The sequence below is a fragment of the Diadema setosum genome, chromosome 22 (assembly GCF_964275005.1).
Source record: "Diadema setosum chromosome 22, eeDiaSeto1, whole genome shotgun sequence".
In the NCBI taxonomy this organism is placed as follows: Eukaryota; Metazoa; Echinodermata; class Echinoidea; order Diadematoida; family Diadematidae; genus Diadema; species Diadema setosum.
The window spans coordinates 6,174,386-6,189,952 of NC_092706.1; the positions used below are offsets into that span (position 1 = coordinate 6,174,386).

The 15,567-nt window shown below is 37.8% G+C and overlaps 2 protein-coding genes across 2 annotated transcripts; one reads left to right on the forward strand and one right to left on the reverse strand.

Moving 5' to 3' along the window:
- Window positions 1–1,661: 1,661 nt before the first annotated feature.
- LOC140245359 (uncharacterized) lies at window positions 1,662–5,927 on the reverse strand. Its single transcript, XM_072324935.1, has 3 exons — window positions 5,739–5,927; window positions 3,941–4,038; window positions 1,662–3,333 (listed from the first exon to the last, which is right to left on the reverse strand). Exons 1-3 carry the CDS (start codon window positions 5,862–5,864, stop codon window positions 3,135–3,137), a joined length of 423 nt encoding a protein of 140 aa, XP_072181036.1. The 5' UTR covers window positions 5,865–5,927; the 3' UTR covers window positions 1,662–3,134.
- Window positions 5,928–8,136: 2,209 nt separating this feature from the next.
- LOC140245373 (dnaJ homolog subfamily C member 27-like) lies at window positions 8,137–15,229 on the forward strand. The gene is made up of 6 exons (XM_072324948.1): window positions 8,137–8,240; window positions 9,406–9,548; window positions 10,180–10,252; window positions 10,953–11,149; window positions 12,432–12,502; window positions 13,395–15,229. The coding sequence occupies exons 2-6, from the start codon at window positions 9,414–9,416 to the stop codon at window positions 13,498–13,500; spliced, it is 582 nt and encodes a 193-aa protein (XP_072181049.1). The 5' UTR covers window positions 8,137–8,240; window positions 9,406–9,413; the 3' UTR covers window positions 13,501–15,229.
- Window positions 15,230–15,567: the final 338 nt, after the last annotated feature.

Here is a 15,567-nt window from a genome sequence, read left to right on the forward strand (position 1 = left end):
GTATCTAGTGATATCAAATTCTGACACTAAACTAGTCATCAGTTTTCATCCAGGAAAACAAACGACACACACACACGCACACACACACACTCAAGCCAAATATATATCAAGGCTCTTTGTGCCATATACCAGTCATAGTTTTGTCTGTGCAGGTCTTCATTTCTTAGTTTGTAAGATAATTTGTATTTTCTTTCTGACTTCAACTGGTAGACGGGTATCTAATTCAATGGCACATACATTAAAGGGACTGTACAGTACTGGTTGAGGTGGGGATTCATGTATTGAACATTCCTAAGTGAGATAATGAAAAGCCTCTTATGAAATATGTAAAAGCATGTAATTTTAAGAAGGATTCAACGTTTATTTGATGAAAATTGGTTTTCAAATGGCTGAGATATCCCCAAAACTGCTAATGATAAAAGGCGACATGCCACAACTTTATTAGGATCTCTTTGTTTGACATTGTTTTTGGATATCTCAGCCATTTCAAACGGATTTTCATTGAATAAACTTTTGATACCCCTTAGAACTGTATGCTCTTTGACATCTCATAGAGTGGTTTCTGAATATCTCGCAAAACGTTGAAAGCTAAATCCTCACCTCGACCAGAACTGTACACACCCTTTAAAGGATGGTACAGTTTTGGTTGAGATGGAGCTTCAGGTTTCCAGCTTTTTTTGTGTGAGATAATGAGAATCTTCTTGTGTAATGCAAAAGAGCATGCAATTCTAAGAGGAATTCAAAGTTTATTTGATGAAAATTGGTTTTGAAATGGCCGAGAGATCCAAAAAACAAAGAGGTCATAATAAAAGTTGGGACTCGCCTTTTATAAGCACCACTTTGTTTTACTTTGTTTTTTGGTTATCTTGACCATTTTATAACTGATCTTCATCAAATAAACTTTGAATTCCTGTTAGAATTGTATGCTCTTTCATATTTCATAAGTGGTTTCTAATTACCTCACAAAAAGTTACAATCTGAATCCCCAATCTCAACCTGAACTATACCATCCCTTGAACACAGAAGTTAGGCCGACTGCAAATCTATTGAAAATATTAAAATCTCTGGCAATGCAAGACGAAGTTAACATACCAAATTCTGATAATGACTTGATAAACTGGCATCACAAAAGTTGACGTATATTTCAGAGATACTTGAGGGAGTTTACAAGTTTCAAATGGCCAGTAATGAAGAAATTTAATGGTTGCATAGGAGGGACACTGAAACATCCACCACAAATAAAAAAAGAAAGTATAACACTGTAGAAGTGGAAATTTTCGTGGTGTTGAAATTTTCGCGAATTTTGGGCAATCTGAAATCAGCGCAAAAATAAAAGCACGCGAATAATTTTGCTTGCCATATGTTCCTGTAGTTGATGTCTGGATTCCGCGGAATTAAAAACACGCGAAACTCTTCTTACCCAGCCGAGCGCGAAAAATTAGTCACGCGAAAATACCCACTTTTACAGGACACTGTACTCCTTGCCTTCCCTTTTCTCTCTCTCTCTCCCTCTCTCTCTCTATATATATATCTCTCTCTCTCTCCCTTTCTGTTTATTTCTCACTTTCTATCTCTTCCTTTCTTTTATATATATCTATCTCTCCCGACACAAATACCATCAAATGCTGTGTATCAAAATAAATACACAATCACAACAGAAGTAAAATGTATGGCATCTTTTTATGTACAGGTGCGGCTATCAAATATAAGAACAGTCTGTGTACAAACTTCCTGTATACTGTATACTACATTTGAGTGCATCTAACAATGCCCATTTATACTCATATTTAGCATGCAAGGAAAAATCGTGAATTGCTTTCAATAGTGAGCTAGATACATATCATTAGCACATGTCATACACAGCAATTCAAGCATTTCTAGGAAGGCCATTACAGGCAGTATGCTTCATAAGTGTGAGGCCATTGCTTTATTGTGCAGCACAATAACCCTCACTGTGTTTTGTTTGTCACTTGGCAAGCATTGCCATAGTTCTTTCTTTGACAAATCACGCAGATGTTGGGAAACTTATTGTCACTGAAAAGAGATCACCATCAAATCCCCTATGATGCCCTATAGAGTCACCAAGGCATTCCTGTTGGACTGAGGGAAATTGCTACACCTCAGTGAGCTCATAAACTTCACAGTAAGGTCAAGTTTGGATGGACTAATATAAATGCTGACGAAAAAGCATGACAAGTTAAGCTACATATAAGTGTCTAATGCACATATTAAAGTTCAGTATATGGTGTATGTAATTGAACATTAGTTACAACACAATAAATACAGTTAAACTTTTATAGGTAGACAGGGCATATACATATATGTCTCCCCACTGCCCTTGATGTTTTGAATATATGACAGATCTCTGACACACAGACATGTACATTTCACTAATAAAACAACTTAAACTCAGCATATTTCACTTCTCTCCCATGAAACATTTAAACACAATTAAGATGCAAATCTAATGACACTTTGTGTGACAAGCAAAAGTACAGTTGTGTGTTGAGCATGAAGGGGATTTATATTGGTGTGATTGTGAAACACAAAATGCCTTCAATGTAAATACCATTCTGGTGACCCTGCACTTTTTGATACTACGACAGATCTACTAAACACCTTTTCACTAATATTAGCTTGAAAATGTATCTGGCATCAGTGAATCAATCATTCAGGTTTTATTCTACATGTGCCTTTAACATTCGTCTGCAGAGCTCCTGATATTCATCAGAGAGACAAAAACAATGTTGACTAGCTGGCTGGGTATATGCATCGTCATTGGCTTTGCAAGGGATACTAAATTGAACTGTTATCTCTCGTGCTATTCTCATTTTGCACACTGCAGTCAAGCACTAAGAAATGTAACACATTACACTATAAAGTGCATGCTATGAAGCAGCGAATAATTGTATGGTCACATGACCTGAATACATGCTTTTCATTGGCTAAACTACCTTGAGCACACCTCAACTAGTGTAGACAACAATGACAATCTTCCTTTCTTCTTCTTTTTCTTCTGTTAATCCATGATTCTAGTCCATCATTCTTATGCCAGGAGCATGCATCAAGATAATTACGAGTGAAAAGTTCAGTTTTTTCTTTAATACAGTAGAACCCTTCATGACAAGACGCTCTCATCTCATCATGTCTCCACTGTCTGAGCTGTCCGCATCTGTTGCTATGACGTCAACCACGGTCGCATCCCCGTCCCGGGGCAGGGTGACTATCACTTCGGATGCATGCTCCATGGTCCATGCGTGGAAGTTCTCCTCACCGAGCTCGCGGTAGAGTTCATTCTGTCGCCTCTGTGAGCGGGCGACTTCTGCGTTCATCCTGTAGGGATCGAGGAAAGAAAAAAACACAAACATTGCCTTGTGCATTATACAGGAATAGCAGGATAATACACTCTGAAGCAAAATTTCCTTGACTGCACCTAAGCTGTTGAATCATATGACTCAAACAACAGAAGTGTCAGTGACGTTGAATCATATGACTCAAACAACAGAAGTGTCAGTGACAGATTTTATATGGCATGAAATATGCCCATTGTTACATGTTCTTGTTGTTATTAGCATCACTATAATTACGTACTGGTATCTAACTGTTTTCATATTATCATTCAATATCATGCATCATCATCATTATCAATTGGTATTATCATCATCACCATCATCATCAGCATTATCATTGCCATTATTTTCATTTATCAAATTATATTATCAACAAACATGTGTACAATCATCTTGCAATATGTCACTGTAAAGTGTAAGCTTCCAGTCACTTAAAATTTAACTTGCACACAAATTCAGACTCGATCAATCAAATGTCAAAACTTTCATTCTTATTAAGGATCAATTCACTCCTAGCCTTGTCAGATTATACTGGAAGGCTAAAAACTGTACATGATGTACATTCTGTCTCCGTTTCATGGCATTCTCACCTTCTGCTTTCACTCAGGGCTCTTTCCATGAATTTATCTGCTCTCTCCTCTTCATCGGTGCTGGGATTAGCGACACCATGTCGCATCTGTCGGGCTTCCTGAAAAAACAAACAGATAGAAGAATTAAAAACACATGGTCATGGATAAAACTAGTTGTAACTAGTAGTGGTGGGCAGTCATTTGGGTCCATATGTACAGTAGCTGTTATCTCTGTCCATGATCGAGCGCGAGCTGTGTATGGGATTAGGTAGCCCAACCAGACGCTGTTAATACGCTACGCGAATACAGCGTCTGACCAACGAGCGGGCACCTACAAAGTGGGGAACCACAACACAACTACAAAACTTAATGAAAATTCATACGTTCTTTATAAACAATGTACACGTTACCAAACGTTACTCACCTTAGTGCATGCTTGTATTACAGAAGGTTCGTAAGTCCATTGAGAGCCCTCGTGATAAGTCCGTGGAACCAAAAAATGATACTTTCTGGCGGATTCCCTAACATCGTCAGGGTTCATCGTTGCAGAATTCAAAATGGCGCCTTGATCTCTGCGGAAATCTTTTGCATGCGTGCGATGTGCGCTGCTTGAGTGTTGGTGTAGCAGCACGGTCGACAGCGCGACCTTTTGAAAGGGCATTCAGATCATGTGACCTCCCGGATAATGGAAATGGCCTGGCGTGAAAGACGATGTACCGTTCGTGAACCGTTCACACATGCTGCATATAACCATCATTTTAGGTAAGTTATTAAATCTAAATTTCAATATTCATAGCATAGATATGAAGTCTCATTATCATTTTGTTCGTCAGATGAGTTTGAAGTGACAAAAAAAATGATCTAAAGTATCAAAATTCAATCCGATCGCATGCGATCGTTGGACCCTCTTCGTGTTTGGAGCTTCGTTGGTACAGCCCTGTCGCGCTACGTATGTACAGCGGCGACTGGGCTGTGTATAGTTAGGGATAAGGTAACTGCATGACAGTCCAAACTAGACAATCTACTCATATTAAAGGCACGGCAGTTAGGGTCGCCTCTACGTACAGACAGAGCACAGCGACAGTCAATGAGGTACAATCATGATGTATGGTAGCCCTATTACATATCGACCACCCTTATTGAAACCGACCGCGTATAATTCGCGCACTGAACACTTAGTACGCACTTCTCTGCGCGCAAAGCACATAAAAATGGATTGGCTTTGAATGTAGATTAGGATGGTGTGGGAAAACGCGATAATTCACTGTTCATTAATGGTTTTAATCAAGGACAAAATTTCGAATGAATATTTTCACCGAATCGTAATGACAGCACAATGTAATGTCTATCTATGGAAGTTTCTAAAAGGCTTCTAAAAAGCTTCGTACAACACGGTGTTCAATACAACTCGGTTTACGTGCATTTTCAATGCAAAATCAGCGGTCGATCCTAAAAACGCGATTTACCGCGGGGAGCTGAAACGAGGCCACGCAAGTTCCTCGGCGATATTTTTGCACTGAAACTTCGAATCGAAAAGGGAACAACGGCATTTGATAGAGCTGGATTTTCTCAATCACGTAGGTCAAGTTTTTTACGTGAATTTCAGTGTTAAATATTCTTATCAAGCAAATAAACATTAGGCGGTCGATTAGTAGTAGACCTAGGTCCAACCATACATCCTCCTCCCTGGCCTGGCCTGGTAAAGCTAGTGCAGTGTACGCGTGTAACTGTGTACTGAAGTAAATAGGCCCTATAGGACTACAACTCAGTAGAATCTACAAACAAAGAAGCGCGCGAAGAGAATAGGTTTGCATCTTACCCTTTGCTCAGCATAATTTTGAGTCACAAAGTCTGCTAAAGATCGACTGCTCTGATTATCTTCTCCAGTTTCTCTGTCCTCGTTTGCGTCTCCGTTGGTACTACAGATCTTTCGTTCTTCTGCCATGTTTAAAGCTCTTATGTGTCGTGGGTCCTCCTGTCGTACACCCCGGCACGTGTGTAGCGGTGCATGCAGCCAACTCCACATCACAGCTAGTCGCTGGGGGATCGGAGCAAAGCGTCTTGGTACCATGGGTACGGATTGCTGCGAGTTTGGGCGATTCCACCTCAAAACTGCCCGGCCCTTGAGGAAACGCGCCTGACCCTAGACAACTCGACCCGGTCAATGGCGGGCATGAGTTTGATTAATTTATCTTTTAGTGAAGAAAACATCGCTTTAAAAATCAAAACGCCATTTATTGAATGATTCATGTAAAGATATGTATACACATATGCATTCCGAATTTATTCACATTATTATAGGCCTACTATACTAGTATAAGCACAGACATACGGTGCATATACTGTACCCTACATGTATATCTATTTTGTTTGCATTTTACAGAACAGTGAAATTTTCATTAACTCGGACACAAAGAGTAAAACAGTGTTGAAGCTTTTAGTTCACATATCTTTGGATTCCACATAGTAACATTAGTCAGATTCACCACTGTGCAAGGTAGCTATGTTAGAGTCTCAATTATATATAAACACCATTCATTATAATTAACTTACAATCAGTATGGAGATGGAACAATATCCCATTGATTTGAGACGGCACTCTTCGAAGTATTCAAGTTTAGTGAGAAAAAAAAAAATAAGAAAGCGTTATAAGTGTCTGTCTCACGTGTGGGGCTACTGAATTGCTCTAATAAGGACATGTGGGAATGAAGTTCCTCCAAATATTCAATTTGAATAATTAAATGCATGAAACATCTTGCTTTAGGAGTCCACTAAACCAGGGCGGCGAGGCAGATACTCTTGTTGAGTGGAAAAATTAATTGATCCGTCCAAAAGTAGGACTTTTCTGAGGTTTCCTAGTTGATTTCGTGCAGTGTCATCTTTTCTCGTAAAATTTCAAGTTATTGGTGATGTAGATTAATACGAAGGCAATAACAAAATACAACAATGAAGATTACAAAAGATAATATCAGAGGACTTTTAAAAGGAAATCCTTGACCTCCGCTAGACTCGACAAAGTAGTCAGCTTCACGCATACATGATTTGAATATGAAAACAAAGAACACAAGAACTGATACCAAAACAGAACAAAATTAGAACTACGCATGCATAATTCTACACAGGGAACTGTTTAGCAACAGGTATTGTTATACTCTACACTGCAAAAACATTGGCGCTGAATTTAACACCATGGGTGTCAAATCTAACACCGATCAAGTGTCAATAGAGGACCACACCCACAGGTGTAAAAAGTATGTCATTTCAATTCAAATTCGATTCAAATTCAATTCAAATGATTTTATTTCCATGTAAAGTAATACAAAGCAATTGTGATGGTGTTGTCATAGTGTTCACCATTCGTGGTATTTGACACTAGCTGGTGATAATTCAATAATTACACCGCATGGTGTTCATTTGATATAACTGTAAATGGTATAACACCCGTCCAGCTTCAATGAGGAGACCCATACTAACTGGTGTTACTGTGTTAATGTGTTCACACTTTATTTTTTTTTTTCAAAAATCAAGTACTTTATCGGAAAATTCTTGATCGTCTTGTTTTTCAAAAATCAACAAGAGGAACAGTAAGAAACTATTCAAAAACAATTTTATATTTTGAAATGACACCAGGAGGTGTTAATCTAACACCATAAATGAGCACCGGAAATTTAACACCAGCTCGGTGTTTCATATTATCACCGGACTTTTATTGCAGTGTATGGAGTTATATCGCTACATTCAGACATGATAATAGGGCCTACTGTATGTGAGCCGTTGTTTACTATTCGTATGTGGCATCGTTCTCATTCAGTATGCTATCATTTTCTGTTTTTTTTTTTCTGCTCAAGGACCACAATAGACTCCACAAAATATGTGCATGGCACTATCGATTTATGTACAATGTGAAGTTATGGATTGCAGTTTCTTCACACATGAGACTATAATCTATATCTATCCTTATTTAGCTCAGTTTTCTCAAGCCGAAAAGACTATGGAATTTTCATGAAAATGGAGTTATCAAATTCGATCTATATTGTAGCTTTCATGTGTACTTGGATTTTTTTTTTTTTTTTTTTTTTTTTTTTTAAGTTGGTTGTATCCCTGAAAACCAAACCTTTGATAATCCAACTCTGTCGAGCTATCTGGTATTCAGGTCGTGATTGTCTAGGGTCGAGTACGCTGGAGGTCGAGTTGTCCAGGACCCATAACAGGAACGTGTACACCCAAGAGAGTGTTCGAGTATGAATGATGTCACCGGCTCACTTTGCGCTAGCTAGTCTGCTTGTTTTTTCTTCCCTAAGCTGAGGACTGTCTGTAAAAGGTATGTTCATGAAGTCACCCTAATTTGCCGTCATAATTTGGTAAAATCCCCAGAGTTTCTAGTCGATTTCAGTTATGAATCTCCAAACACAAACAGGTGCTGACGATCGAGGGTTGCGCGAGTTCAGGCTCTTGACTCGGGACTCGAGCCCATCGAATAGCGGCGAGTCTCCCGATATACTCTAGCAACCAGCGGGTCTCGCTCTGTGCACTTCTTTATGTAGCGATGTACCACGGTACAGTGTACTTAGAATTACTACAGTGTACAATTGTACTTGGTATGTCACCGTTCTTGGTTAGAGAGTGTGTACTTTCTATTATCAAAACCCCACTATCTCAGTATCAGAACCTTCTACAAACAACATGTAAACATAAACTTGGTATTGCCGGGTTCTTGATTATCATAATCAGATTAGATTGTTATAGACACAATGGTCAATGCCCCTCCGCCAAGCTCAATACTAGGGAGGAGGTTATGTTTTCATTACCGTTTGCTTGTTTGTTTGTTTGTGTGCAAAATAACTCAAAAAGTAGTTGACGGATTTGGATGAAACTTGCAGGAAAGGTTAAGAATGATACAATTAGTAAGGACTGTAACAGATGATTAAGTTTTGGTTGTAATCCGAGAATTTTTGGGGAATTTATGAAGGATATTTGATATTTTGGCAGGTATAGGGTCAATGAACTTGGGAGTTCAGGCTGATCGTATTTGAGGTTTGCATGCGCACACTAAAGTACCTGCTGTATAGTTTCTGCTAGGGTGAGGCGTGCCGCGCAACTGAGGGTTTATGATACACAAAGGCTCCTAGTCCTAAATTGGGAAATAGGTTGATTTTTCAGCATGTATACCTATGGGTGGAAATCGCTGATCTCTATGGAAGAGCCCACAGAGCTTTTCCTCAGTGGTGGTGGAGAGGAGAAATATCTCTTTGGGAAGAGCAAGATCATTGGTAAAAAGTAGCTGCTTGGCGGAGGTCTGCGCTCTCGGAGTGCTTTTCTAGTCTTGATTATGCGTTGGCTTCGACTACCATTTCCAACGACGTGATCCCTGCCCTGCCTGATGATGCTCTTGCTAGTCGACGTGTGAAACGTTGATTGGTGTCATTTAGGGCTGACCTTTTGCTTACTGAAATTGCTTGATGTTTTTTCTTTTTGTTTTGTTTCAGATATCAACATGGACAGAAGTGCTGGTCATCTTCCCATTTCCGTCAAGGACAGGGTCTCCTCCCTGATGTGGATCAAAGTGGTTGCCGCGGGCAATGCTGGGGTTGGGAAAACCTGCATCATCAAGCATTTTTGTGAGGACAAGGTGAATGAACATGGAATACATCTGCAGCAGTGACGGATCAAGATGGGGGTGCCCTGGGTGCAACCCCCCCCCCCCCCATTTTCATTAGACTTTTTTTTTATTGAATATTTTCACTGGATTGTTACATTGAATGTAATTGCTTCCTCGCCACTGGCGTCACCCTCCCCCACCCCCCCCCCCCACTTTGATAATTGGATGGTTGAAACTCCACATATTGTTAGGCAATATTTCATTTCAGGGTATTAAAGCTTTGATGTTATGAAGCACTTATAAAAATGTGACTTGGTAAGGATGTAGGAGGAGAGAGCATCTACAGTATAATGTAACTATCCTCCCTTAATTTCCCTTTAGATGACAACTCTGGGTAGTTTCTGCTTAAAGTTATTTTGTACCTGTTGTACCTAAACCCCTCCCTCCCTCTCCAGTATAATAGAACAAGCTTTCTATTACATGCATCTATGTGTGTACATTGTAAATCTAATTTCCATAGCATAAGAAATGCATGTTCATATTTTTTATATGCCAACTATCAAATCTTTCAATGTTGTACAAATTCATCAATTTTCAGTCTTCGTAGCAATTCTTGGAACAGTGTTACGAATAATAACAATTATTATCCCTCTTTTTCTAGTTTGCCCCTGGATACCAACCCACAGTAGGAGTGGATTATGGCTTCAAGATTCAGAATGTGTCTAATATTGATTGTGAGTATCATTAAAAACAGTGTTTTTATGTCTTCCAATTCATATAATTGTGTTTCTATAGATTCAGACAATAACTTATCTATAGATCATTTATAAGTAATTTCAATCTGCTACCAACAAGACAGAACTCATGATAATCAGGAATGTTAGCAAAAATCAGTGATGCACATGTAACACATATCCTTAGGTATACATGCATAATGTTTTAATTAACCCATGCACATATTGACTGACATGCATATGTTAATATGTACATCGTGTATATCAGTGGAAGATCATATCTGTGTAGGTTGTCTTTATTTCTCACTAATTTACACAGTTGCTCTTAAGATTCTGTGATTAAACAGCTGCATTTTGAATGTTTTACCTTTTTTTTTCATGTGTAATTACAGTGTCTTACATTTATTTTAGATAGCAGGTGTATTATGTCCTACAATTACACTTCATTTTTCTTTATTTTCAATTACATTTCAAAGGAAAAGGAAACAAAATAAAATTAAAGGACATAGAATGAAATTAAAGGAAAGGAAAGAAAGTAAGTGAAATGAAAGTAGAATGAATGACTATTTAAGGCTATGGAATGAAATGAAGCAAAGTGAAATTGAAATGAAATTAAAACAAAATGAGAGTGCTGCCTATTTGAAATGTTCTCTGATCTTCTTCATTTCATAGAGTTTATTTTCTTATCATCCTCTTACAGTGAGAGTGCACCTGTGGGACCTGTCAGGTCATCCAGACTATCAGGAGGTGCGCAGCGAACTCTACACTGACACCCAAGCCTGCTTCCTCGTCTTCGATGTTACCAACCGCCACTCCTTTGAGAACCTGGAGCTCTGGCTCCGAGAGCTGGCCAGATACAGTAACACTCAATGCCACACAGTTATGGTGGCCAACAAGGTAAACAGGAGTTGATGCTGAGAATTTGTAGAGTTTTATAGCAAAATGAGCTAAGTGCCATTTCTAAACATTTCAAAGTAAGTCCATCATCAGATAGAGCAAAATTAAACCTTTCCAGTAACACCTCACTTGTGACATAAGAAATATTCTAGAAGTTATGATGAAAATATCCTGTATTTTCTTATTATTTTCTTTGTTTTGTTTTTTTGGGTTTTTTTAGCAGCTTTAATCACAAATATCTCAACTTAACAAGTATGGAGTTAGCTTGCTTTGCGATAAAACTCTTCATTTCATAATATGGTATGCATGAAAAACAACATTGCTGTTATCGTAATTTTGAAACTTTAGCTTCTATAGTGATACTGCAATGATAGTAGGTTAAAGGAACTGTACAGTACTGGCTGAGGTGGGATTCATGTTTTGAACATTCCTAAGTGAGATAATGAGAAACCTCTTATGAAATATGAAAGAGCACGTAATTTTAAGAAGGATTCAACATTTATTTGATAATAATTGGTTTTGAAATGGCTGAGATATCCAAAAAAGTGATAATAATAAAAGGCGACAGGCCACGCCTTTTATTAGGACCTCTTTGTTTCACCTTGTTTTTGGATATCTCAGCCATTTCAAAACCAATTTTCATCAAATAAACTTTTGATACCCCTTAGAATTGCATGCTCTTTGACATCTCATAGAGTGGTTTCTGAATATCTCACAAAATGTTAAAAGCTAAATCCTCACCTCAACCAGAACTGTACACACCCATTAATAGCATGTGACCTTACATGAAACAACAAATTAAAAACTTGTCAGATAACATTTCTTAGTTCAGCTTTTGAGAGACATGATTCTCACCTCTGAAATGATTTGTTGATCATCAAAATAGGATGTTCCTAGCTAACTGAAATATGTGACAGAATGAACCAAATCTAGACATGGGGGGGGGGGGGGCACGCCCCCTTTTATCATTTGTTAAAACAAAAGAAGTAAAAAGAAAAATATGGGGGCTCATGCGCCCCCCTTTAATTTTGTAAAGACTCCCCCTCTTTCCCTCTTTAGAGAATTCCTCGATCCGCCCCTGATTAAACACTATTAACCTGTTGAGGACGAGTCCCAAGTATACTTGGGCAAGTGTCTATGGAAAAATGCATGTTGTAGCAAAATCAGCCCATCCTCAATGGGTTAAATGTGAATCACACAAAGCAAAAAGGAAATATGCTTTTGCAATTATGTCCAGTATTATATGTGATTGTATAATTCTTATCTTTTAACTAACTTGCAGGTTGACATCAGAGGAAAGAGAGCTGTGTCTTCTGATGAAGCAATGCGTTGGGCTGCTGGGAAGAAACTGAGGTAGGTGAAAGGCTCTTGTAAAGAAAATTACTTAATATGGTAAACTCGTATAGTGCAGAAGGGTGTTGTTAAAGTGAAAGTATTTCATTTCCAGATGAGTATGAGGAGTCTCATTATTTTGTTGGTTTTCATTTTTTTCTGTTCAATTAATATCAATAATCCACTGGAAAAGCACATTTGAACATGTACGTTTAAGGAAAATGCTCTATAAGATATAAATGTATGATTATCATTATTATTATTAAAGATGGGTTGGTGTGTTGATTTACAGATAGACACAGACAGTGCTCACTAAACCATTGAATACATTGTACTTTGTGTGATGCCTTCTCTTAGGCATTGGAATTTAGTTTTTGCAAAGTTTGTGAGTTAACCACTATAATATATTCAAAAAATATACAACATGCCAAACTATTGTCTCCTATGACACATATACAGTGTACTTTGTCCATGCAAAAGAGGAGAATGATATTCATACCTCATTCTCTCGCTGTGGTTTGCCAGTCCCATTTTAACCACTTACAAAATGGTTGTACAAGTACTAAATTGTGAAATATCATGTTAAGCGGAATATATGAGGTGTACCATAAACGCCATATATTTATCAAGTCTAATGTTCTGCGAATTGAGACTTCCGACAATTTCGCGAGTGGTCAAATTTTGATTCTTGAGTACAGTACTGAATGCAGAAATGTTTGTGTGCACGTCATATTCAATTTGAGAAAATAAAAACCCTGCGAAATATTCGGTGTGTAAATATACAGCACTTTGTAAGCCTTTGTGTACAATTCACTTGCATAGGCAACTGGAATAGGCCAACCTCTGAGTTTTTACTGGATTGTTATGTAATTTTTTTCTTTTTCTTTTGTTTTGTTTTGTGTTCTCAAAACAGATACTACGAGACCTCTGCTATGACGGGAGATGGGATTATGAAAATGTTCTGTGAGATTCTCCAGGCCGTCATGTATAAGCCTTCGTACACAGACATTCCTAGGTGACCCTCTGTCAAGGGGCTCTAGTGTTGTTGCAGGAAACCATTGCATTATCGGCGTGTACATGCCACCGGGAAACTATGCAGGGGCTCAATGACTCTCTTGTTGAAGGATGGATGCCTTACTGTATCCTATTGCACTTTAGAGAAACACTAGTTCATGCTTTTTTTTTCTTTTTTCTTTTTTAAATGATGTGACCCGCTGGCAGGGTCCTGCCCATAGCACCATTCAGACAATTATAGAAATGTAATGTGCAATAAGATTGTATTGTTCCAAAGTAACCACAGACTGTGGAACAATTTGTGATATCAGTGTGATGATTATGCAGTATCCAAAAGAAACCTGTTGTGAATGAAGAATAGCTAGTTACCGGTAAGATGTCTATGCTGTCTCCTCAAAATATGATAGGCAAGGCTTTTTGTACTGTTGATTAATACACAGGGGAGGCTCTGGGACTCAGAGAATTGGGAGACTAGCAGTTTGAACAACATCTGGGCCCCATTTCATAAAAGATGTCAGGACAGCAACTCTTCCTGGAATACTGTAGCAACAGCCAATTAGGAAGCTGGATTTTTGTCATTACCATGACAATTGCCATTCCAGCAAAAGTTGCTATCATATCATTTTTTTTTATGAGAGCAGTGGGCAGAACTATTTTTAGACCTGAACATAGGTGAATAAACCAACCAAAAGCAACAATAACAAAACAAAATCAACCTAGAATACATTACTAAGCCAGCAAATCTTAAAAGTAGCAGTCCTTTCCCTTATGAAATTTTTCATGAAATGAATTAATATCATGTCCGTCTTTGATTGACAGCATACTCAGGTAGTTCATTTACCTCTGCCTTGGTACATGTACATGTATTTACAAATCAAGTTCATACTATGTGGCAGTTATTTATGATGACACCCACTGAGACCTTCTGCCATGTCTATGGAGAAGAGAGACTATGGCCACTGAAACACACTCCCACTACTTTGATTATGAGTAGCCTCATATCATATTAAACCGGTTTCATTCTCCCTTCTACTTTTGATGGATTCTCCTGCTCATCTTTGCACCTTGTTGTAATTGAATGGTATTCTATTGGGTATGACATTTACAGAGTTCTTTAATTGCCATGAAAGCAATTTGAAAGAATATTTTGATGTTATATTGTATATTTAAAGAGGTTTCTTTTTTCCTGATTGCTAGGAAAGTAATTTGAGACTGTATTGACTTCATTGTATATTTGAATAACTCTTGTCATGCAAAATGTGCAAAAATTTACACACCTACACACAAAAAAAAATCTGCTTTTTACGGTACGGTGTACATGGCATATTTCCTATGTGTCATTTTTATCCCAGAAGCATGATTCTGAAAAGACAGAATTTGGCAAAAATTTGTCCACTATTCAGTAAAAGAGATAATACACATGTTGTGTGTGTGTGTGTGTGTGTGTGTGCCAGTAAGAGTGGTGTGCATGCAGAAACTGCAGAATTGATCTGTATATTTCTTACATTTAACATCATCGCTACTGTCCTTCATGCAAATCTGAACCTGAAAGATATGGTGAGCAATAAAGTTCTCTAATGTTTATGGTTCAAATTCCAAAAGTACATTGCAGAATCATCATTTCTTTTTCATACAATGTATTTTATCGTACAAATTAAATCATGGAAATATTGTATCTTTATTTGTACATTTTAAAAAGTATTATTAAAGTATGTACAGTCCGTTGTACATGTTCTTCCCAAGATCTCCATCTTAGTAGTGTCTATGTGATAAAAAATGTGTACAGAATATAATTTTCTTTTTTAATGACATACAGTTGTTAGTTTGTGTGTGGTTGTGAATGGATGCATAGTACTTGTATGTGTGTATATGCATCTATGTGTGGCTGTACATTGTGTAGGGGCCTATGTATGAGATAACTTAGAATTGTTTTCATTATATATTTTATTTATTTGAAAAGACAAAAATCACAACAGTGAATATGAACAATTGAACATTCTTAGAGTACATGAACATGGATAATCTACAGCTTGTCAAAATGATCATGATTAATCAACCTCAATTTGTTAAAA

Bases quoted from the DNA above. Each gene is read 5' to 3' on its own strand.
- LOC140245359 (XM_072324935.1), bottom strand. From the start codon at position 5,864: ATGGCAGAAGAACGAAAGATCTGTAGTACCAACGGAGACGCAAACGAG. The intron at 4,039-5,738 runs GTAAGATGCAAA...TTGTTTTTTCAG, and splicing joins AAAATTATGCTGAGCAAAGG to GAAGCCCGACAGATGCGACA. The intron at 3,334-3,940 runs GTGAGAATGCCA...CGATCCCTACAG, and splicing joins GCCCTGAGTGAAAGCAGAAG to GATGAACGCAGAAGTCGCCC.
- LOC140245373 (XM_072324948.1), top strand. From the start codon at position 9,414: ATGGACAGAAGTGCTGGTCATCTTCCCATTTCCGTCAAGGACAGGGTC. The intron at 9,549-10,179 runs GTGAATGAACAT...CTCTTTTTCTAG, and splicing joins AGCATTTTTGTGAGGACAAG to TTTGCCCCTGGATACCAACC. The intron at 11,150-12,431 runs GTAAACAGGAGT...ACTAACTTGCAG, and splicing joins CAGTTATGGTGGCCAACAAG to GTTGACATCAGAGGAAAGAG.